Here is a 25,138-nt window from a genome sequence, read left to right as displayed (position 1 = left end):
TACAGTCAACTATTGGTTTCTTTCTGGAGGGAATACATTTCCTTGTTGACGTTCTTTTACCAGGCTTGTTTTTGTGTATTATTTTTCCAGTAGTTGGAAAATGTTATCAACATTAAAATAAGAAATAGTTCTCAACCTGTGATAGGTTGATCAGTATTGGTGACATCACCCAACAGGTACAAACATTATTTTAGTCATTAAGGAGCTTTTCTTCTAATTAGGGAGGCAAAAAACATTTGAAAGAGAGAAGAGTTCATTAAGTAAGTGTAAAGTGAGTGGAATGGTTAATATTACTACTGGAATTGAAAAGCTGAAAAAATATTCTCTCCCTGAGGTGGTATATTCAGGCCCTCAGTGCCCCATTGTGAACCTTTAGTAAGTTTGTTTTTGTTTGTTGTTTTTGCCTTTTCTCTCATCCATTTTCTACGCTGCCCTTCAGAACTATTTTTTCAAAGAAAGTAATGTTAGCACATTACTCCTGCTTAAAAATCTTTATTTGCTTTTTGAACTTTTATGAAATAACTCTAGTCTTCTTAATCTCCGGTTACAGTAAACTTTTCATGATTTCTTAAGTGTGTCATTCAGTTTCATGCTCTTCACATGTTACGGTAAGCTCTCTTTCCCCACCCTTTACGCTACAGTTAGTCCTTTTGTTCTTCCGTTGCACTGTTACGTTTTATTCTTCGCACTTACCACATTTATTCTCCAAACCCAGCATTTAAAAGAAGTTTAGTAAATCTTTGATGAAAAGTGTGTTTAAACTCAGATGTATTCCCAATGGGAATAATGCATACAGTTGATATTTGATCTTTATGGACTCTTATATTTGGGCATTTGATCGTTCTTTTTTGCACCAAAGGCAAACTTTTAGTGATTGCTAGTATAATATATGTTAACTTTAGTGATTACTAGGAGGATATATGGTAGTCTTCACTCCTTTGTATCTCAGAGTTTCTCAGCCTCAGCACTATGGACATTTTGGACTAGATAATTCTTTGTTGTGAGAGGACTGTCCTGTGCTATATTAGCAGCATCTCTGGCTTCTGCCTGTAGGTTCCAGTAGTGCCCACAATCGCCCCTATCCAAATGGCCTTTGGGAGGCAAGATTCTTCCCTGGTTGAGATAAACTGACTCATGTCTCTTGCTATATATAATTAGTCATGACTTATTTATCTTGATTAACTATACAGCTTGGTTTAAAAAGCTAATATAGTGAATATTTTTCATGTTTTATAAGTTATTGGCATAAGAATTTTCTTATTAAGTCTGTAAAAATACTATTTAGTAAAGATGATTCAGGTTAGAAAGAAGTGAATAATATAAAGAAGGAACGTTGATATGCTGTTAATGTTTTCAAATAGTATTTGATACAGTTTAAGTCAGTTTCAAAAGCTCTAAGCTTTGAGGAAAAAATGTGGTTTGAAGTATATTTGTAATTTATAGAACTTGGTTTAAATTTTCTTTGGGAAAATATTCTAAACCTATCAGGTTTCATATTTTAGTCTTTTTTAAAACTAATTTTTGTTAATTAGAAAAGAACAATAATCTTCCAAGTTTAATGTTAGACATTTTGCAGATGTGAATACATATATTTATAAAAGAAAAGTAATCTCTCTGAAGCAGATTGTTACTCTTAAAATAGTGGTATGTATACAAGATATTCTTAACTACCACAGAAATGGAAAAAATACTGATTAAGCTTTTGGTTTGTATCATTTGCCATCAAAATAGCTTTGACTTTTTAAAAATTACTTTTTTGTAAAGTAAAAAGGAGCAGACATTATGTGCTTGCTGATGTTTAGCATTTTGTTTTGTAAACAACAAAGTGTGAAAGTTAATTATTGATCTGATGTAAATTTAGCTTGCATTTCAGCACCACTGCTTTTGTTGCCCTTATTAACCTGAGGCTAGTTAGAGCTCAGTCAGGGCTCTTCTAACAGGTTGAGATTGGATTTCTCCAATGAGTACCCTCTCTATAATTTAAAATATTCAAGATGGATTTTTCTTATGGCTATTATGTAGTCACTGCTGGTTACTCTAGTTACATATAGTTATGAATTTTTAGGATATTTGGCAAGTGTTGCAATTGCCTAGACAAAAAACTTGGATTAAAACTTTTTTTAAAACCTATTTCTAATTCTACATTCACTCTTGTTAAGGAGTTGATTTATTGGTGGACCAGCCGTTCACCCTTGACATCTTGACATCTCTTGTGGAGCTAACCCGCTTTGAGACTTTGACTCCACGGTTTTCAGCTACTGTTCCTCCATGCTGGGTAGAAGTTCAACAAGAACAGCAACAAAGAAGGCATCCTCAGCATTTGCATCAGCAACATCACGGAGATGCTGCTCAGCATACTAGAACTTGGAAACTACAGACTGACAGGTAAAACATTCTTCCAAGGTATTTCATTTTAAGTCCAAATTACATATTTGTTCGAGGCAATATAGAATTATTAGACATATTACTGTTTGTTTTAACTTTTGCATATTAATGACTTTGTTCTTTTCATTTGTTGCCTTAATTTTGGAAATTCCTATATTCTTATTCTTAGTCGAGGGATAAAATACCGAGAGTAATCTACCATTGTGATTAGTTTGCTCACTTAATCCACAAATTTATTTAACAGATATTTAAATGCTTGTTTTGTGCAAGCACTCTTATAGGCACTAGTAATATGGCTTTTGTGAAATTTACATTCTAGTGAGGATAGAGAGACAGTAAGATATCTACTATGTCCTATAGTCATAAAAGCTATGAAATAAGTTAAAACAGTATGGTGATAGAGTAGTTGTTGGGTGTGTACATGTGTGTCAGAGTGAGAGAAAGAGAGAAAATGTGTGTAATGTTTTTTATATAAGGGGCCTGAGAAAGGCCTCTATGAAGATATTAGTTCAAAAGCAATAGCAAATACAAAGACCCTGAGGAGTATGTTGTACGAATTCTAGCAAGAGCAGGAAGACCAGTGTTGTTGGAGTGCAGTGAACGTAAGGGACAGTGGTAGGAGGTGAGGTCAAAAGAGGTAGCTGGTAGCCAGATCATGAATGTCTTTATAGGCCATAGTGAGACTTTTATGCTGGGAGAGATGGGGAAATGTTAGAGGCTTTTTGAACATAGGAATGATGTGATAAAGTTTATATATTAGATTGTCTGATACAGTAAGACTACTGTGTGGACAGTAGATTCTGAATAGTGGTTGTGTGTGTGTTAGGGAGGCAGTGATAGAAGTGAGGATTCTAATTTAGATGCTATTTCGGTAATGCGGGTGAAAAGGTATTGGTAGCTTGGACCATGGTGATAGTTGATGGAGGCAGTGAAAAGAGTGGTTAGATTCTGGATGTAATTTGGAGGCAGGAGGAACAGTACATGCTGATGTATTGAACATCTGGAATGAGAGAGAAGAGTCAAGGATGACTCTGAGGTTTTGGATTGATCTAATTGAAAAATGGAATTTGTTTACAGAGATTGGAGTTGGTAATCAAGAAGTGTGGATTTATTTCTGGTAAATTTGAGATACCTGGTAGGCTTTTGGATATGAGCCTGGAATTTAGTGGAGGAGTATAGTTTGGTGATTTTTATTTTTTAGCATATATATAGAATTTAAAATCAGAGAATGAACATGTATTAAGAAATACTTGAAGAAGTTCTTGTTTCAAAGTGCAGATTCCTGGGACCCCACTCCTGGATTTAGGATGAGGCCCAGAAATCTGCACTTAATTCTGATGCACAATAGTCCACACTGTGAGGAACAAGGATATACTGGGATGTACAGTTCCCAAGGCAGGTGTAGATTCCTAAGGTAAGATCATTCATTGCTCTAAGTTTAACCGGTACATAGAGAGTTGCTTATCTTCTCACCTGATCCCATTGAGAAGCATTAAGTTTGGTTGGAGACTGCAAACCGAAGATGAATATTAATGATAATGTGGTTATGGCTGAAGAAATATTATTGCTTTATTTAGCATTTTTCCTCTTATTTGACAGCAACAGCTGGGATGAACATGTATTTGAATTGGTTCTACCTAAAGCTTGTATGGTTGGACATGTGGACTTCAAATTCGTTTTGAACTCAAACATCACCAATATTCCACATATACAAGTGACACTGCTGAAAAATAAAGCTCCAGGCTTAGGGAAAGTCAATGGTAAGAATGGATCAAAATTTATATTTGAAGGTTTTATCTTGTAGTTGGTTTCTTAAAAAAACTAATTTTCAACTTGGCTGTCTAGGTTTGACGTCCCTCCTTGTCCCTCTACCCCCATGCTATTTTTCTGCTCCACTTTTTGTGGTTTTATCTAGAAAAGTTAATCCAGAGAACATTTCAGAGCTTTTCAGTAACTCAGTATTATTCAGAATTGCATAAACTTGAATAATTTAGTTATGCTTTTTGGGAAATGCATTTAGTTCCCTTGTGCATTAGTTTCACTCAGCATTACTAGGCTTATGCATTTCTCTTCCTAAGATGCGACTTGACTGGGAAAAGAACTTTATTATGGAAGTCATATATTCTTTTAAGGTTATTAGTAAAAGCCAACCTTTCATTGTAATGCCAGAAATGTATCCATCTTTATTTATCTTTCTTACAAGTTCAGAATTTGATATATTTAGTTATTAAAATAGATTGTACACATTTAGCATAGTGGGAAGTAGATGTTATTTTTTCAATTTCTTCTTCTTAATAGGTTAATTTAAAAGGTGAGGGATAATTTCAGAGTAAAATGATTACACACCAGGGGTTAAAACATTGAAACCTGAAAAATTTTCTGTTTCAAAAATTTATATGTACGTGTTTGTGTGTATATATGTGTATTTGTGTGTGTGTGTGTGTGTGTGTGTATTCTTTTGAATTCTGACAGATTCTGATTTAACTGGGTCTAGGACTTAGGCATTAGTATTTTTAAAACTCTGCAGGTACTGTGCAGCCTAGGGTAATTAGTTTTAGTTTCGTTGTCAGCAAATTATTTCTTCAGGTGAATATTTCAGTACCATTGAAAGAGAGAAGAGAGTATGAAACAATTAATTGAATCAGTTTTCTTCCGTTCCTGACAAGCATTTTATAGCATCCGTGATGAAAATCACAGTAGTTCCCAGTTTAACAGAAAATTTTAGAATTTTAGGCACATAAATCATTGATAATAAGCAAAATTAAGTTTACTAATATTTTTATCCTCTAGAAACAGCAGTAGATAGGCAGATCACCTTTCCTTTGTCTCCAGCTCTTAACATTGAAGTGGAACAAAATGGGAAACCGTCCCTGGTTGATTTGAATGAAGAAATGCAGCACATGGATGTAGAGGAATCACAGTGTGAGTTAAATTACAGAGCTGTTGTCCATGACAGTAAAGGAGTAGTGGTCCAAATGCATCATGTTGGGCAAAGATTTCCTTATGGCTTGCAAAAGCTTCGTTTTAAGAACACGATTAAAAAATAACCTATAATTCTGCTTTGGCAATGTGCTTTAACTTTCAGCTCATCTTTGTGAACACAGCTGCGCTAATACTCGCATTCGTGTTTTTTACTTTCTTGGGATTTGAAATCATGTCATGGTTTTATAATTTTATTTTGAAAATCAAGGTGAATGTAAATAATATGGGAATGGAAAACAACATAATATATCAGATAATTGATTATACTTCCTTAGCATGATAGTGAATTCTTATCGGAACACGTTCTAAGTATGGTATTTTGTGTGGTGGTATTATATGTAAATGGGATGGATATTTGCTTATTAAATATTACATTTTAAATTACAAACTAATTTAAAAGAAAAATGTTTATTTTTCTTTTTAGGTCTTAGATTATGTCCATTTTTAGAAGATCATAAAGAAGACATTCTATGTGGGCCAGTATGGCTTGCTAGTGGCCTTGATCTATCAGGGCATGCTGGGATGTTGACGTTAACAAGCCCTAAACTTGTTAAAGGTGATGTAACATATTTTACAAAAGCAGAATAAATAACGCACAATTGTAAAAATAGATTTTTTTTTTTAAACTGATCTCAAAAGAGTAAGATGTTGTTTTCCTTGGGACTTTCATCAGTTTCTTGGTAGCTGAGGTCATTTCCTCTCATAAGTGAATACATTGTTATGTAAAACTTCTGATCCTACTTTCTGTGTCTTGGAGGTTTAAGTGTTTTTTGAAAAAGCATAAAGAAAATGAATACGGGTAACTTAGTATGACATAACAGAACTCTTCCAGGTAACCAGACGTCACATTCTGGCATGTTTCCCTTTCCCATCAATTTAGAGTCCTGTGTATTCAGAGAGTGTTTGTTGTGTATTATTATAATATCTTCTCTTAAGACGCTTTTTATAGGAGAGTTTTAGTACTATCAGATACGATGAATTGAGTGTCTCAGATACACACAAATTATAACTAATGTATATTAAAATAATTGGGTGTTATATAGGTAATAAATATTGCAGTAGAGGACATTTATTTCAGCTTTTGTATCCCAGGGATGAATAAAAACCGCCAACAAACAAGACACCTAGCTTGATTTTTAAAGTAAATTTGGAGGTGGGGGTGGGGTGTGGAGATCTTTCTCTAAACCAAGAAAATATCTGACCACCTAAATAACAACTATTTTAATTTGTGTACATTCCCTTCATAATGTTTATTCCCATTCACACATTTGCCTTTAGTTACACACATAGTATATATACAAATTTTAACACGCTCCATTGACTACATCTCATTCATTCATTAAGTTTATGAGACCCTGTGACGTTTAGGCCACATACTGGGATACAGTGGTGAGCAACACTAATAAAATCTCTTCTCTCATATTGCTGAGAGTGTAACTTAGTTTTGTGGAATGAGAGTGTGAAACCTAAATTTTTACATGAAAATTAGAATGTTGGCTTTGACAAAATGGTGGATGGAATTGTATGACTTATTTCGAAAGACTCAATGAAGTAAAAATGTGAATTTTCCTAGAATTTACTGAGAGTAATTATTTTTGTCATTAAATTCCCAAAAAATCTTTGCAACTGGAGAAAAAGATTGCTAAATTTTTATGGTAGAATAAAAGGATGATACAAGCCAAAGAAATTTTCAAGAAGAAGATTGAGAGGGGAAGGGTCTTATGAGATACTAGAACATAGAATAATGCAGCAATAAGAAGAGTGTTAACAGTGCAGTGCTCGCATAGTAGGCAGGCGCATCAGTGGAACACAACAAGAGTAGCTTTTGTAACCACAGAAAGATTTAATGCCTCCTTAGGCAACACATTGGTGGTTTGCTGGTGGGTGTATTAATTTGAGGGTATTTTGACAATATTTTAACTTATAGGCTTTATAGTATGATCTCAATTTAGTTAAAACAAGAGAAAACATAAGTTACTGATAATACCAGTATTTACTGAGTGCTTCCTTTGTGCTAGGCACAGTTGTGTGTTTTAATTACCTTTAAGGTAGATACTATTATTATTCTTATTATACATTTAAGGAAACTGAACCATGGAGAGGTTAATTTGTCACATGCCTAATAAATGGTAGAGCCATTATGCAAACCCACGTAGTGACTCCAAACCCTGTGCTTTTCACCTGTTAATACTATAATGCTTATGTGTATGTGTGCATGCACATGTGTCTATATGCATGCATAAAAAGACTGGAGGGGGATATACATAATGATATCATCATTATCTATGGGTGGTGCCTTATTGACAGTTTTTTCTTTGTGTTTATCTGTAGTTGACAAAATTTCTGTTATTAAAATAGATAACTTCACTGATTGGGGAAAAGTATGCCAAATGTTTATAACAATTAGTCAAAATTTTGTGTCTTATGCTGTTCATATAAGCCCTGTGCTTTTTGTCCTTTTGCTATCAACATACGAAAGTTATTCAACCATATTATATGCAAACAGTGTAATTTAAAAATTCTGGCCAAGTGTATTTTTCTTTTTGTGGAGTTAATTGTGTAATTTGCTTACTGAAGATGAAAAACAGTTTGCTTTTTTGATGATTCAATTATTAATCGCTTTCTACGCCACTCTTCTAGGTATGGCAGGAGGAAAATATCGTTCATTTTTAATCCATGTCAAGGCAGTGAATGAAAGAGGAACAGATGAAATCTGTAATGGTGGTATACGTCCTGTAGTAAGACTTCCATCCCTAAAACACCAGAGTAACAAGGGTTATTCACTTGCTTCCCTCTTGGCAAAAGTTGCAGCAGGCAAGGTATGAAACTGTCATTTTGAACTATAACAATGCTGTTCTAAACATCATGGGTGAGATTCGACACAGTATTGGAAGTAGTGTGACCCTCCATTGATTTTTCAATAGACACTTAGTTTGTATTTTTTCTTCTCGGTGACTTAAAAAATATAATTAAGAAGAAAATATTTTAAGTTAACTTCAAGCAAACTAGCTTTTATAAAGTATACTCAGTAGGGAGTAATTGTTGGCAGGTACTTCCTTTTATAATTATTTTAGACTGTAATACTTATTTCCTCAGGCGTGAAAGTTTGTTTCTATGCCCTCCTCTGGTAACTCAACATTATTATTATTTTTTTTTTTGGTAAACATTTGGGAGATGCAGGAGGAGAAGTTGGGGCATGATTTTAGAGATATATCCTGATTTTCATGGTGCATTGTCTACAACTAGCTATGTATCACGCAGAGACTTCTTCATAATTGTCTGATCTTGGATTTTTCTGAACTCTGGAGATTTTGTTTCTCTGTCATCCTTATTCATAGGCAGTGTTAGCAATATCAGTAACACCAGTCATCTTATATTTGTCTAGGTCTTCTAATTTTTCAAGGACTTCTGTGTACTTTATCTGATTTAATTCTCAAAATAACTCAGAGGTAGGCAGAGCAGATGCTATTATTATCTCCATTTTTCATATTGAAAGCAAGTGAACCTTAGATATTGGGGAGCTGGCATATTTCACATAGCTTATAAGTGCTGTAGTTGGGACTTAGGCTCAGGACCTTGGTTTATAATCTTTAATCATTGGGTTATTGCCTTTAAAAAAAGTGACTATGTCTTTCTTTATTCCCGAATTATAATTCTGGGGAAAATTAATCCCTTCCTGAATATGAGGGTAAAAGCTGTCATTTTAATATGAGGTTTATGTTTTGATAGTCATAATTCACTTATTTTCCTTCATTTGGAAACTTTAACAGTAAATAATTTTTTAGTTTCATTTGTTTGTTGATTCAATTATTTATTTTTGTATGTTTAGGAAAAGTCATCTAATGTTAAGAATGAAAATGCAAGTGGCACCCGTAAATCTGAGAACCTCCGGGGCTGTGACTTACTTCAGGAGGTCTCAGTCACCATTCGAAGATTTAAGAAAACGTCAATTTCTAAGGAAAGGTAACCTCATTTCCTTCTACTATTATTATAGTAATAAAAGTACAAAAGAAGAATTCTAATAAACATTCCAACACAAAATTTTAAAATCTTTTACTTGAAAATTTTTGTTTCCTTTCCGTTTCTCTTAAGAATTTATAATCTCAATGAGGGTATGAATTGTCTTTTTGCTTCATTGATTTATCCCTGCTGTCTGTACAGTGCTTGTTATATACCAGGAATACAATATTTGTAGAAAAGGGAAGAATTAAATATAATTTATTATTGTAAACTTCATTTCTTTTGAGACTTTTTACATGCCAAGTGTTACTTATATGCTATTTTAAATCTTTTAATACCATAACGTTAAATTGAAAGATGAACATTCCATTGTAACATTTAATTTTCATAATTTTTAAAAAAATTGTGGTATTCGTGATTTAAAATGAGACGTTATATGACCAAGTAGATTGTGATAACTTTAGTCTAACTGTTCTATTTTGGTTGTTAATGTGTTCATATTTTCTTTTGTAGAGTGCAACGATGTGCCATGTTACAGTTTTCAGAATTTCATGAGAAGCTTCTTAATACTCTTTGTAGAAAAGTAGATGATGGTCAAATCACAGAACATGGTCAGAGCCTAGTGTTGGATATTCTCTGTTGGTTAGCTGGAGTGCATTCAAATGGACCTGGAAGGTTAATAAGATTTTACTTACCACTGAGGAATACGCTTTGGATGTTATAATTAGAAGTTCAAGATGAGTCTAAATGTCTGATATTGTTTTGCAGCTCAAAGGAAGGAAATGAGAGCCTGCTTTCAAAAACACGAAAATGTCTTTCAGACATCGTACGCGTTTGCTTCTTTGAGGCAGGACGAAGCATAGCCCATAAGTGTGCCCGATTTTTAGCCTTGTGCATCAGGTTGGTTTTTTTATGTTGAAAGCATACTTAATAGGTGCATCTGCAATTTGGCAGGTAATACCTTGCCTATAGTGTAATTTGATCCTTGTTGAATGTATATAACTTGAGAACTTTCAAAAGTTGATGAGGGTTATTGAGATTCTGAGAAAGAATTTTGGGTTTTTAGGGCAAAATGTCATGTAAATAAATCTGTTAATAAAAGAAGTCTACTGGCCTTCTCTGCCTATTGGTAGCGATTTGGGGAATTTGTTAAGGGGAACGGTCTTCCTCTTTCAAATCTACTCTCCCTGGTTGTCTTTGGATTGTTCACCTGAGGCCTGTTTTGCTATGGGATAAAAATCTTACCAGGCTTATTTGTAATATTGTACACATCATTTTCTCAAACTATCTAGGAAGTGTTTAAGTGCTAATAGTCAGTATTGACTGTACCTGCTTTATTAGCCCTTTTCGGTACAGAGAGTGGTTTTAATGCATAAGAAAACAGTTACAAAGACCCTTAGTAATCAGTCCTTCCTGTCTTTCTGCATGTTTATGGGGCTTATGAAAACATTTTTAAGATGTTTTAAAGTACTACACCATGTTTAGGGTTGAATTTTGACCTAGAGTAATGTATTTAAGATTTTTCTTTTAAAATTTTTCCAGTAATGGCAAATGTGACCCATGTCAACCAGGATTTGGATCTGTTCTGTTGAAGGCCTTACTTGATAATATGTCCTTTTTACCTGCAGCAGCAACTGGTGGTATGTGAAATTAGTTCAATCACAAATAACTGTAGTCTTAGGAAATATCTCACAGTATATTTAGGATTATTTAGTAACTACTTTTCTCAATTAGTCCTCTTTTTTTCCTGTGCTTATCTGATTTTTAAGGGGTTGATAAATTGGGATTGGGTTGGTAGATACTCTGTTCGGTAATAGTCCTAGAAAAAAGTTAGTGGGAGACTTAAGTAAATACCAAGTTATCTCAATTCATACATTTTCTGTACTTCATTAAAATCATTGAGTTGTTTGGTTGTTTACTGACTGTAGATCAGATGTTATGAACGAAAATGCCAATAAATGCCAGAGAGATGATGTAAATAAGTAAAATCGTCCATGCACATACTGTGAGTGATTGGTAGGGACTATGGCAAAGTGGAATTCTCTAAAAGGGGCCAGTGGATTTGTTTCAGCACCCGAAGACTGTGGAAATGCCATTCAAGAATGAATGTAGTTATCAAATAGGAATTGACAAAGAATCCCCTAAAATAGCACATATATTAGGTAACGAAGATTTAAAAAATATTTTTAATGTTTTGTGCTGTTACTATGAAGGGCTACTGATTTACCCTTTTAAACTTAATGTTAATTTTTGGTAGCCTTTTCTCTCTGCCTTTTGTTTTATCAATAACCAACGCATTCAACAAGTTATCTCAATGAGAGAAGCACATTTCACAAGTATTTGGTCTTTGTGGAATACCAGGAAAGAAGTTTGCTCAAAGTTGGTTGGTAGATGGCTGTTTTATCAATATCTTAATTTAGATAGTCTGTTTATGTTTACCTTGAACATACATAGGATATAAAACTATTAACTCTATATTTTATAGAGTAGGATGTTTTGGACTTGGTTTGCTCACTTTTAGTCTCTGGTGTTTAAAACAGTTTCTTGAGGATAGTCTTAGGGGTAGGATGCTTAAATTCTGGGGTATACTTAGTAGTTAGATTTCTTAACTTTTATGAGAGTCTTAAAATACGTCACCATGATCATGTTTTAAGCTGTGTTGATCTGTATCTAACTGGCAGTATAGAATAACTATACTCCCTTTACAAGCTAAAGTGTGTTATTTGTAACTCACCGCTATCCATTGCTTTTGAAAATTTTAGTACAGAGAAAAGTATTTCAGGAAGGATGACTTAAAGGACCTGGCATATCTCTGCTTTCCCAGGTATTCTGAAATGTCCCTTAAAGTCATTTCACATTACCGAAAACCTAAACAGCTAGGTAGACTTGATACATTTCTCAAAAAATGTGTTTGAAGTTTTGTCAGTGTCCTCTTAGAGTCCTCCAAGGAGTTGGTCCTTCTTTGTAAGTTGTCTTTAAAGATTTTCTTTTCTGAAAATCTTTCTAGGAGAAGGGGACATACTGATAAATAGATAATCTGAAGTTCTCTTTGTTAGAGAAAAGTGAGGGAAACAAACATTGATTGTTGGTTTTCTTCTTTTCAGGTTCTGTCTACTGGTATTTTGTCTTACTGAATTATGTTAAAGATGAAGATTTGGCTGGGTGCAGTACGGCTTGTGCATCTTTGCTTACTGCTGTGTCTAGACAATTACAGGACAGGCTAACACCAATGGAGGCTTTGCTTCAGACAAGGTATTTTAATATATGTAGTGCCTAATTCTGCACCTTTCTGGTTATGTTACCATCTTGGCCCAAAACTATTATTATATATATTTGCTTAAAAACTGTTTTTCTTGCAAAAATATATTTAATTTATGCTTAGCTTTTTTCCGAATGATATTAGCCTGAGGTTTTCTTTTCCCCTATTTTCTCTGAAATTATTTTTTTTAACAATTTGGAAGTCCTGAAGATAGTTATTCAGAGGACTAATTATACTAAAGTAGTTAAAAGTGATACTTCTTGCTAATGGAAGAAGCATTTAAGGTAATTTGTTTCTCTATTGTTAAAACTTTGTAGGTGGAATTAGGTAAATCACTTATTACCCTTAACTAGTATTCTTCATCTGCTGGTTCATTTTCTAAAATTTAAACATAATGGAGTAAGAAATATCTAAAGGTTAGATTTGAGTACTTCTCTGATCTTCAGTATTTGAAGTAGACTATTCTTTTCTTTAACACAGTTGATTTTGTAATCTTTTTTTTAGATTAGAAATCTTGATTTCAGTGAAATTTTACTCAAAGCCTGTGTACTTTCTGCTGAGTCAGTGTAATGATTGAGGTAAAGGAGGGATGCCCGGGATGCCTGATAGCTCTTCCTTGCTTCAGTCTGCAGAGGAAGATTCAGTATTGCTTCATTAGCTACCAGCTTATTGGAGTCACATTTGTTGAGTCTTTGGACCATGCCTTTTGGAATTTAGATTTGCAGTGAACACAGTTGAGATTCACTGAATTTAATGGTCTCCTTCTGCCCTGTGTCAAACTGCTTTTTAAAACTAAGTAAACAGATAATTTGTTAATTAGATGGCTGACAGGAAAATTATTAGGATATTATTTTATTTTTCAGATATGGATTATATAGCTCACCATTTGATCCAGTCCTCTTTGATTTGGAGATGAGTGGCTCTTCTTGTAAAAATGTATACAACAGCAGCATTGGTGTCCAGTCAGATGAAATCGATTTATCGGATGTCCTTTCAGGTAGTAACTTCTTTTATTGAAGGAATTTCTGAATTTTATATCTTGGGTTTAAGCTACCATTGACTTGAATAGATTATAATTACTACATTCGGTCATTAAAAAGTAAAATTCTTTAGAACTTAACTGTAACATCTGAAACATTAGACTGTTTGCCTTTATTTCTTAACTCCCTCCTCAAAAACTATTAGTTATTGGGGCTGGCCCCGTTGCCGAGTGGTGAAGTTCACGCACTCCGCTATGGTAGCCCAGGGTTTCTCTGGTTTGGATCCTGGGTGCGGACTTGGCACCACTTATCAGGCCACGTTGAGGCAGCGTCCCACATACTACAACTAGAAGGACCCACAACTAAAATATACAACTATATACTGTGGGTATTTGGGGAGAAAAAAGCAGAAAGAAAAAAACAAGAAGATTGGCAACAGTTGTTAGCTCAGGTGCCAGTCTTTTCACTTTTATTTGGTATGCCTTTGCTGTCCATAAAATCAAAGAACATTATTTCGTATTTCAAAAAATAAAATTAATATATACTTAATAAGCAAAGATGCAGAAAGAAAAATAATTTTCTGCATCTACTATTACACTTTCCTGAGGCAAACTTTGTACACAGTGTTGCATGTATCCTTATATACATTTCTGAAGAATATGCTTTTAGGATCGAACATACAACACTATTTGTATAATCTTTTCAAGTGCTAGAATTTGGTTTATCTAGTTTTGTTAGATAAAGTGATGACCGTTTTATTTTTCCTTTTGTCGTACTGAACTTACTGCAAATGTTATGAGTAAACCAAAATGTCAGAAAATTTATTTGTAAACATATTAATTACTACATTAAAAAGTAAATTTGAGGAGTTAGTCTCAGTTTTGTTTGTGTTAAAGTAAATTATGAATTGTGAAAAAAGCAAAAGAGGAAAATCAAATATAGAAATATAAGTAAAATGTAAAATGCCTCAACTCCAACCCCTCCACCCTCTTAGATTACCTTTGTTAACAGTATGTTTAGCCATTTAGTCTTGCTTGTTACACATGTTCATGAACGTTTTTAATGAAAGAGATCATACTATACTTACTGATCTGTTACTTGCCTTTTAGTGACTTACGCTGTCTTGGGTATATGTGTTATTTTGTCTGTTTGATGACATAGACTCTATGCCAATCTCTCTCTATCCAAGTGACATCAATTTATGAGTAGAACTCAGAGGAGAGATTAGGACTAGGTATGTAGAAGCCTTCCGTATACCTTAGGATACAATGAGATCTATTATGGAGAGAGTGTAAGGGGAAGACCATAAAGCTCAGGCCAAGCAGACAGTTAAATTACAAGAGCAGGCACACTCAGTATAGAAGATTCAGAAGCAGGGACTTAGAAATCATGATGTAAGTCTTCATATGAATGTCTCATCATTTTATTCTTCACCCTTAGTTCTTTTACAGCATTCCTTTTCTCAGTTAATGGCATCAGTGACACAAAACAAATCTGAAGGTCATCCTTGATACCTCTGTCTTTCTTATCTTTCACATTCAGGCTCTCAACAGGTCCTGTCTATTTTTTTACCTATGTATATTTCATATCTGCCTAACTGTCTTACGTCCCATGATCACATGATTATAGTCTAAGCCACAGTCTTCTTGAAGCTAGACTACAATAATAGCTTTCTAACTGGTTTTTCTGCATCTGTTCATGCCTTGCCTCAGTACATTCTCCACATTGCAATGAGTGCTACCAGTTTTGAATGCAAACCTCATTGTTTTACGTCTCTCCTTAAAATACTTTTCGTGTTTTCCATTACTCTGCAGTCTAAAGTCTCCAATATAGCATATAAAGTCTTCTATGATCTGGCTCTCTTTACCTTGCCACTATTAGTATCCTTTCTCTGGCCGAGTGATTCTCAAAGTGTGGTCCGTTGACCAGCTCAGGGTTTCTAAGCTCCTTTCAGGCAGTCCATAGGTCAACTGTTTTCATGATAGAGCAGTGTTGTTTGCCTATTCCACTGCATTGACATTTGTACTGATTGTGCAAAAGCTTGATGTTCTTCACTACACACTTAGAATAAAAAATATATCATTTTCACTTAGAAATGTCCTTGATGAAGTAGTAAAAATTGTGAATTTTATTAAATTTTGAACCCATGAGTATGAGATGGGAAATATGCATACTGAAGAACCATGGTTGTTTCAAGGAAATGCTCTCATGCAGTTGTTTGAGTTATAGGCCGAACTCATTGCTTTATTTCATGGTACACTATTTTTATTTGCAAGAATCACTGGCAGGCAAAATATGTTTAGCAGACTTAATTATTTGGTAGGTATTGTCTCAAAAATGAACTTAAAAATGCCTGTCACTGTCTATCCAATTGATAGTGTTTATTGCCGATGTTGTAAGTAGTTTTAAGCAAAGGCTAGAATTTTGGAAAACTTGTATCCTCTATCGTGCACTTGACAGCTTCCCAATATGTACATAAAGACTTTCTTGATGGGCTACGATGATATTAGTGAATGGCATTTTCTGATATTATATAATGGAATGTGTTAACATTTGGAAGATCTGTATACAGTGGTAAACCAATATTTTCTAAATGATCAGTGCATGATGTTTCAATATCATGCATGTTTCAACATCATGCATAGGTACAAGATTCCTTAAAAGTACAAGATAGGCCAATTAATGTAATAGAGGTTGAGAAGTTTATTGATAAGATTTCAGATACCATATTGCAACTAATCTTTAAAAAACTAACACTTAAGTTTTTCAATATGTAAGGCTATTAAAATATTCTTTCCTTTTCCAACTACATATTTGTGTTGGGTTGGATTTTTTTTCATATACTTCTCCCAGAACAACATATTGCAACCCATTGAATGCAGAGGCAGACAGAAAAAATCCAGCTACCGTCTGATAAGGCAGATTTTAATGAGATTTGTGGAAATGTAAAATGTTGGCACTCTTCTCATTAAGTTATTTTTGTTTTGGAAGAGTTATTTTTCATCAAAGTATGATATTTATTTTATATCTAACATTTATTACTATTAAATGAATTAGTATTTAAAATATTCTCATCTTAAAATTTCTGCCATGATAAATATGAATATATATACAACCAACATAAATGAAAGCCCTTTAGAGTTTTTAATTATTTTTAAGATCTGTGGAGGGGTCTTAGGATTGAGAAATGTTCTTCTGGCCATATTGTTCTTTCAGTTCCTTTAATGTGCCATATTCCTTCCTCTAGAGGGATTTAACTCCTGTTGTTTCCTCTGCCTGCATTCCCCTGCCCCAATGGAATAATTACATAAAAATCTCTTATTCTTCCCCCTGATTTCCCCTTGACTTACTGTATTAGTCCTTTAAACTTCACTTAAGTAAAAAATAGCACTTTTTTTTTTTAAGTTCAATTGTATAATTAGTTGTTTAATGCCTAGTAACCTGTAACAGAATATGTATTTCATGGGGACTGGGTCCCGTCCTTTTATTCTTTCATTGAGTAAGTGCTCAACAGATTTTTTTTTTAACTTTATGTGTCAGGTCCTGTGCTGGACACCAATGGGACATTGTAGAACAAGGCTAGGACAGTTTAGTCTTGCATTTAATTTAGTCCTTCAGATGTTGATGACAGTTTTTATATCTCCCCATTCTTTCTATCTTTGGTTTCTGTTTTACTTTGTTAAAGAATTTTGTTTAAAGTAGTGCTAATTCCAGAAAATTTGGGAAGTACTGAAAGTAACTCCCCCCCCCACCGCCGCCAATACCACATGCACTCTTAATTCTTTTGTGTTCTTCCATCCAGTTTTCGTACTGTGGTTTTATTGCTGTGGTTTTATTGTTCACGTAGTTGAGACCATGTGATTTTATTTTTATGATTATACAGTAGTATGCCTCATTCTAGAGAACTGATAATATATACAAAATGTAAAGAAAACTTTATGAATAGATCTTACTATTTTGGAATGTTTCTTTAGTTTTTATTTAGTGTAATATTTATACAGTTGACATCACAGAGTGTGTTTCGACTTTATACATACTTAAGTTGGGCAATAGCTAATGTAAGTAGCTGGTTTATTGTTTTTTCCTCGTTTAAAACCTAAATCACTTGTTCTTGTTTCTTCTTAATGTGAATGGCCACTAAGTTGCTTTTATGCAACTCTGCTTTTGTAGCAAGGAAACTACTATCAATACTCCTGTTTGTGAGTTTTCTTAATACTCTGTTTATTGTTGAAGCACTGTGTAAAGATTATGTGTTTATACATCTTATCTACTTAAAATTGGAGTAGCAGCTGTAATTCTTGATATGACTATTGTTTTTTTAAGATTAATTTACGTGTTATAAAACTTGTCTCTTTTCTATATTAGGAAACGGAAAGGTCAGTAGTTGCACAGCTGCTGAAGGTAGTTTCACATCTCTCACTGGACTTCTAGAAGTTGAACCCCTGCACTTTACTTGTGTGTCTACTAGTGATGGAACCAGAATAGAAAGGGATGATGCAAGTACGTTTACTGGTATATACCTTCTTTTATTATATACATTTTTTATTATATATTTTATGCTGTAATAGTGATATGTAAGTATTTAAATATCAGCTTATAATGTGTCTAAGTTCCTTTGCTGTCATGTTAAGTAGAAGCTTATTAATAGGAGGGACATTTGGGGGAAAAATCATAGGTAGGTTCATATTCTTTTCTAAGTCAATTCTTAGGATTTTTTTCCTACCTTCTAGAACATTGTCTTAAATTTTTTTGTTTTTATATGTGTGCATTTTTAGAAGCCTTTAATTTGGGAAATATCATACATAATGAAAGTAGAGGAAGGAGTACAATAGACTCTATCTTTCCATTACCCAACTTCAATAATCATCAACTGATGAACAGTCTTATGTGTAGTTTTGGCATCAAAGTGTTATTTCTTGCATTCAGAGTTAAAAGTGTATTTGATAATGTCTTTGAGAAGGTTGTGAGAATGAGTGAATAGGGAATACTATTTTTCCAGCTAGTTTAAAGCAACTTTGGATATGTGAACTAATATTTGAGTGTGTTGAATATGTGGTGGTGTTGATGTTATGAATGAGTAATCAATGGGAATTCGTGTTTATTTTGTACACCTTGTTTTCTTTGTTTTTTCCTCGTATTGTAGGATCAGTGTTATGTACAATTAGTTCTATCTTGTCACAAATAATTGAAATTTTTATAATTAAGAATGTTGGTGGGGGCTGGCCCCATGGCTGAGTGGTTAAAGTTCGCATGTTCTGCTTTGGCAGCCCAGGGTTTCATCGGTTTGAGTCCTGGGCACGGATATGGCGCCACTCATCAAGCCATGCTGAGGTGGCATCCCACATGCCACAACTAGAAGGACCCACGACTAAAAATACACAACTATGTACTGGGGGGCTTTGGGAGAAAAAGGAAAAAATCTTAAAAAAAAAATTGGTGCATGGTTTTATATTTATATTACAGTCACGGAAGGGTTTGAATATTGTCTTGAATTAATTCTGCTGTTGGTGATTTTGTGTAAGTGAATGTCGTTTTGTTTTCTTCATCAGTTTAACACAAAGTAAAAATAGTTTGCGAAGTTATGAAAAATTTAATTTTGTTGTTGTTGTCTCCAGAATGGCAGAAGGTTTTAAAAGGAACTTGTCAGTTCTTTATTTGAGTGCCTTTTTATTCAGAAGCATCTTATGTCTTAAAATTGTGGAAGTAACCACTAAGTGAAATTCATGGCTTATGTAGTTAAGATGAGAGTTTTAATTTAAAATGAAATTAAAATCTAATATTTCTTTTATATGGAGATGCCAGAAGGGTCAAAATTTATTTGTGTTTGTTTTCTTGGACTTCTATAGTCATTTTGTAGAAACGTATACATTTACACTGAAATAGAAATATGCCATGACAAGAAATTGAATTTTCAGAGAACTCTTTAGTTATAAATCAGGTTCTTTCTTGGAACTGTTATGAAATTAAGTATCTAAAGTTTTCATCTTAAGAAAATCATGTATTTGGATAAGTAATGTTTTCAGAAGGTATAAAATTTAAAACAGATAAAAGATTAGGTTTGAAGAAAAAAGTATTCCATCATACTCCCTACCCATTTCCTCTCCTTCAAAGCAAGCAATAGAACTGGTCTTGTCTTTGCAAAGGTAGTTTGTCTATAGAAGAATCACCTCTTTATTCCGTGCAGGTTGAAACCACCACTAGCAGAGGAATTTGTCTTGTTCTCACCTCTTTTTTTGATAGCTAGTTTTTGAGGCCCTTTGTATAAAAATAGAAAAGGATTATTGAAAACTCAGGCTGTGCAAAAGATTTTTAAATTAGTTTTATAGTAGCAGGATGACTTGTTTTCCTTGGGTTATTTATGTCTATTATGTGTCTGTAGTGACTTAATTCATTTTCTCATAAATATTATTTGGGCATTAGATTTTAAAGTCAATAAAGGGCTAAAATACTCATGGTTAATATTGAAAATCACTTAAATTACCCAGAAAGTACAACATAAATCCTTCATTAAGTCTAATAATTTTCCCTCGAGTTGGAGTTAATAGCTGTTGCTTTGGTGAAACCCTACATGAAACAGATAGATTTCGTTTCGGGGCATACAGCTCATATGAGATATGATTGCTTTTTTCTTTGACCAAGCTTATATAGTTGAATTTGTGTAAGTTAAATAAGACGTAGTATGGCTGTACTGTAATAAATGTGTTTGATTTTTAATTGAGATTTTTAATTGTGAGAAGCTATGTGCAGTTTTGTTATTACTATCTTGTTTATAGCTTAATTGTTTTTTTATAGATTATTTGAATCCTGGCATAATATAGCCATTGGTAGATGTTAAGATAGGCTCTCAGATTACCTGTTTTTTTCCTTTTCATTACTTCCGTGAACTTTAGATTCATTATCTGTAAAATGGAGTGACAGTAGTACCTACCTATGTGCCGTTGCAGTGTATTGTGCCAGTCTCAGCATATCGATCTCACCCTATGTATGGATAGTAATCAGCTAGAAATGCCTGGGAGCACTCACCTGGGTTGGGCCCCAGCAAACGTCCCACAACCTCTCCCCTTTCCAACCCAATATTCTGACTAGATTGACTCTTGTGGTTCTTACTGTGATTGCAAGACGCCCTTCGGTAATAATCATTAGGAAATTTTGAAGAAAAAAAGTTTATTAGTTACAGGACCTAGAGTGGACAAACCATGCCACGGGGGCACACAGCGAGGTCATGGTTAGAGAGAGAGAGCAAGTAATGGGCCTGCGGTCCTGCTTTTATTGGGGTTGAGGGTTTTGCGGGCTCACTCTTTATTGGTGAATTTAAAAGGTAAGAGCTAGAATTTAAAGCAAGAGAAGAGAGAATAAGAAAGGAAAAAAACCAAGCTGCCCAAATGGCCAGTTATCTGAATTAAACAGGATCCCTAAAATAAAGGAGCCTGTTGGCGGGGGCATGCTCGCATCCTGGCTGTTTATCTAGTTGTGTGGCTGTGTTTATTCGAGATGGCCGCCTTTGAAGTGGATGCCTCCACAATCAAAGCTTAAGTCCGGCACTTGCATTATGAAAAGAAAAGCCAAACTGTCAGAGTACGCTACACTAACAAAGATTAGATGAGTTGATATAAGTTCCATATTTAGCACTGTGCCTCACATTGGCTTTGGTTTCACATAACTATTGGTTCTAATCCTAGTTGTACCACTGTCAGCTCTACAGGGTAACTTCTCTGAGCCATTCTTTACTTAATCAACTAAGAAACAGGATCATGGTATCTGCCTCTCAGGATGTTCATCTGTTGAATGTAGTAATTAACTAAAACTGTGTCATGTGGTAATGGACACTAAGCATTTTCTATTATCGTAGCAGTTATCCTTCCTCAGTAGAACTTTCTAGTAAAGGCCTGGTATAATGCAAATATTAATGCTCCTGCTAGATGTGGCCTCTACTTGTTTTGTGCTGAGCTGTTTGATTTATTTGTGAGATTAAATTTTTATCTCAGCTTTTTCCAAAATGTTTTCCTCAAATATTGGTAAATATATAATGGGAAAAGAGTTCTTTTATAGTGCATATTTGAAGAACATTGAAAAAGAAAGTCAAAGAAATTTTTTAACTTGTAATATTTCATAGACCTTTAATGATGATAATGTTCATAGGTAAACAGTAGGTGTCAGGCTTATTTGTGCACGGGACATGATTCTTCCATATTACTGTTCTGGGGAGCAAATGGTAGGAAACATTGCTTTACGTGTTCTGTGCGGGCTAGACTCTCTGTCTAAGGCTGTGCTTTAAAATGAGGAAATGTGTCGTCATTCTGTTTAAATGATGTTCTTATAATTGAAGGTCTTTTCAAGTGTTTTGGGGGAGGGAGAAGGAGGTGTCTTTGTTGTAAGAAAACTTAGTAAAGCAAATTTTAGTTTATTTCTTATGCTCAAATTGTGTAATAAGATAACTCTTGTATTTTTGTTTTAGCCATGTTAAATGAAATTTCTTCTATGCTGAAGATATTTTTAAACTCAAAAGTATACTACTTTTTGTTTGATTTAGAAGTTATTTCTAAATCCCTTAAGCTTGAATACTATTATCAATATACTTTTACCATTAAGATTTCCTTATTTATACTCTCTAGATTCCTATCTTTTAAAATGAAAAGTAACTATAGTTTTAATGTCAAAATTGTATACTGCGTATATGTTTTTCTGTAAACTTTTTCTTCATCCTGGTTTTTTGTCTTTTGTTTTTTTCCCCTTGTCTTATGCCAGTGAGTTCCTTCGGGGTTACTCCTGCAGTAGGTGGACTCTCATCTGGGACAGTTGGGGAAGCCTCGACAGCCCTGAGTTCAGCAGCCCAGGTAGCTTTGCAGTCTCTCTCTCATGCAATGGCTTCAGCCGAGCAACAGCTACAGGTGCTGCAAGAGAAACAGCAGCAGCTTTTGAAGCTTCAGCAACAGGTTGGAGACTATTTGGCTCTTTGTTCATGCTGTCTCTAAACTTCAAAAGCTGAAAAAGTACTGTAAAAATGACCATTATTTTCATAAAGGAAAGTAGGGTGACCGATCTGAGCTAATCATTTTCTACAAAAATTGAGGTAATGTCTGTGATATATTTAAATTTTTAAAAATTATATAGGTGCATTTTATTTGATACATATCTGCAGGAATATAGTTGTTTCTTTTTTTGCAGTCTTTAAGTAAAATTCATTCTTACTCTGTTTAAACATTCTTGGTCAAACATTCCAGTTACTATTTTTATGGATTGAAGAACCTAAAACCTTGTAAAGACCAATTAGGTTAATGTGAATTAAAATTCAGTTATAATAACAGTTGTTTTGGAGATTTCGTCATGATCTAAATGCAGCCTATGCAGTTCCAGGTGATAAATTCTATCAGGTTATGCATCATGAGAATCCACCTCCAATTAATATTTTGTTTTGAGGAGAGCTTAATTTTCTTATTTACATTTAATTCTTCTACTTCCTTTCCACCTTTACTTTGAGAAAGTCCTAGTTCCCAATACTCAGGAAATTTTGTATCAAATATTTAACAAAATTTATATAGCAAAGAAATACTCCATCATGTTAAGTCCATTTTTAGTTTAGTTTCATTTTTATTTAACTAGAATCCAGTTAATCATGTTTATCTTCATAATATGTACCCGTGTAGTATTCCCCATGTGTATTGTATGTGAAGTACACAATACTTATTATGTAGTATTAAGATAGGCAGGATTGGTCTATATTTGTTGCTTTTACTTCTTTTACAGAAAGCAAAGCTGGAAGCCAAATTACATCAGACGACAGCTGCAGCAGCTGCAGCAGCGTCAGCAGCATCAGCAGTATCAGCAGTAGGTCCTGTTCACAACTCTGTGCCTTCCAACCCAGTGGCAGCCCCTGGATTCTTCATTCATCCATCTGATGTTATTCCACCCACTCCAAAAACAACACCACTTTTTATGACTCCACCACTCACCCCACCCAATGAAGCAGTTTCCGTTGTGATTAATGCCGAACTTGCACAGCTTTTCCCCGGCTCAGTTATTGATCCCCCAACAGTCAATCTTGCTGCACATAACAAAAATTCCAACAAGTCCCGAATGGTAAATTATTATATTTTAAATAGATGTTCGCTTAGACATTTAAAAATATTTTGATGTATACTGTAACGTTAGAAGGAAAAATTTTATTATCCAGCTTGATATATTGAATTAGATTATTTTCTTTTATAAAATATTAGAGAATATACATCAAGAAATGAAACCTGTTAATTTGATATTATGGTTACTAGTTTTTGTAGAGCAAGAGTAATATCAATATGGAATTATACTTTTTTCTTTTCTAGAATCCACTTGGTTCTGGTCTTGCCCTTGCAATTTCTCATGCTTCACATTTTCTTCAACCTCCACCTCACCAGTCCATTATTATAGAGCGAATGCATTCAGGTAATCTTTGACTTTATTAAAATATTTTTTTGCCTAGTGTTCCAGCCCTTTGAGGACTCAGTATTGAGTAGTTTGATTTTCCTTTGCAAATATCTTTGCAAGCATCTGCTTTTGGGTAAGTACATTTTACCAATAAGCACTACATAAAGCTCAAGCTGTGTGCTTGCCAAGTTGATTAGAAGAGTGCTGCTAAGTAGGTTCACTAATTTTGTCCAAACAGTGGATTTGATCTGTATGTGATTCTCACCTGTTGAACTATGATTGACTTATCTGTCTGTTGTAGCTGCTCAATTGCCATTACAGTGGAAGTTACACTTTAAAGAAGTATTCCTAAGACCAGCATTCTGGCATTGGAACCATTTCTTGAGAATAGCAGACAGAATTCCTACTAATTATAATAACTGAGTAAGATTAATAACACTTCATGATCTCTGGATGACTCAAATTTTACCTTAGCTTGTACCATGCTTATATGCTAGAGACCTGTAATTGGGATAGGTGCTTTCAATTAGAGCATGTTTACTAATAATCTATAGATAAATTTTACCTTATAATCCTATCAACTCTTAGTTCTTGGCTTCAACAGCAGAAGTATTCAGCAAAATCCTTAGGCATGTTTTATAGGAGGAAGTAACTTGAATACAGTGCTTACTCTATCACTTTTCATTATATGAGCAGTTGAATTGTATTCGCTTTATTGCAGTGGGCTATTTCCTCTTTGGAAGAGAGAATTTTAAAAAAATAGCAAAAGTCTTAATGGTGTTTTCTGCCTAACTAATCATTCGTTGGTAACAACGTTAGTGTTTACAACATTGAGTGAAATTTGTTGTTGTGTGGTCTTATGAAATGTGAGCAGTTGTTTATACTGTGATTTGATTTTTTTATCTATGGAATTGACTGTGACACATAAGCCCCTAAGGAGGAGAATTATGTTTTTTGTTGTTTAATACTTTTTCGGTTTAGGAGAGTATTGGTAACTGCCTTGTTTTCTTTTAAACTAGCTCCATCAAGAGTAGCACTAGTCCTAGAAGTTTAATTTAGTTGGATTCCTTCACTGTAAAATGTAGCTGGTAAGGTTATTACCTCACCTCAACCCGATAAAGAATGAAAAGAATTATGATATTATTGATGATTCTGCATACTGTTTCACTAA

General features: G+C 34.1%; 1 protein-coding gene across 12 annotated transcripts in view; it reads left to right on the top strand.

Moving 5' to 3' along the window:
• BIRC6 (baculoviral IAP repeat containing 6) overlaps positions 1 to 25,138 on the top strand; it is a 221,425-nt gene that overhangs the window by 68,683 nt on the left and 127,604 nt on the right. For 4 of the 12 annotated variants that reach the window (XR_006888703.1, XR_006888704.1, XM_046662160.1 and 1 more), the window contains exons 12-26: positions 2,160 to 2,385; positions 3,985 to 4,145; positions 5,176 to 5,307; positions 5,792 to 5,923; positions 8,008 to 8,186; positions 9,197 to 9,330; positions 9,841 to 10,002; positions 10,096 to 10,227; positions 10,870 to 10,967; positions 12,432 to 12,579; positions 13,450 to 13,583; positions 17,932 to 18,078; positions 22,312 to 22,499; positions 23,311 to 23,643; positions 23,886 to 23,985. Coding sequence is in view for 10 of the 12 variants with exons in the window: in XM_046662160.1 (XP_046518116.1) it covers positions 2,160 to 2,385; positions 3,985 to 4,145; positions 5,176 to 5,307; positions 5,792 to 5,923; positions 8,008 to 8,186; positions 9,197 to 9,330; positions 9,841 to 10,002; positions 10,096 to 10,227; positions 10,870 to 10,967; positions 12,432 to 12,579; positions 13,450 to 13,583; positions 17,932 to 18,078; positions 22,312 to 22,499; positions 23,311 to 23,643; positions 23,886 to 23,985 (2,406 nt within the window). In the remaining 2 variants the exon portion in view is untranslated. The remainder of the gene's footprint in view (positions 1 to 2,159; positions 2,386 to 3,984; positions 4,146 to 5,175; positions 5,308 to 5,791; positions 5,924 to 8,007; positions 8,187 to 9,196; positions 9,331 to 9,840; positions 10,003 to 10,095; positions 10,228 to 10,869; positions 10,968 to 12,431; positions 12,580 to 13,449; positions 13,584 to 17,931; positions 18,079 to 22,311; positions 22,500 to 23,310; positions 23,644 to 23,885; positions 23,986 to 25,138) is intronic. The other 8 variants (XM_046662162.1, XM_046662161.1, XM_046662159.1 and 5 more) reach the window with 8 other exon arrangements.

This window comes from Equus quagga, chromosome 5 (assembly GCF_021613505.1).
Source record: "Equus quagga isolate Etosha38 chromosome 5, UCLA_HA_Equagga_1.0, whole genome shotgun sequence".
Classification (NCBI taxonomy): domain Eukaryota; kingdom Metazoa; phylum Chordata; class Mammalia; order Perissodactyla; family Equidae; genus Equus; species Equus quagga.
The sequence above is the reverse complement of the archived record's forward strand: the minus strand, read 5'-3'. Positions and strand labels throughout refer to the sequence as shown.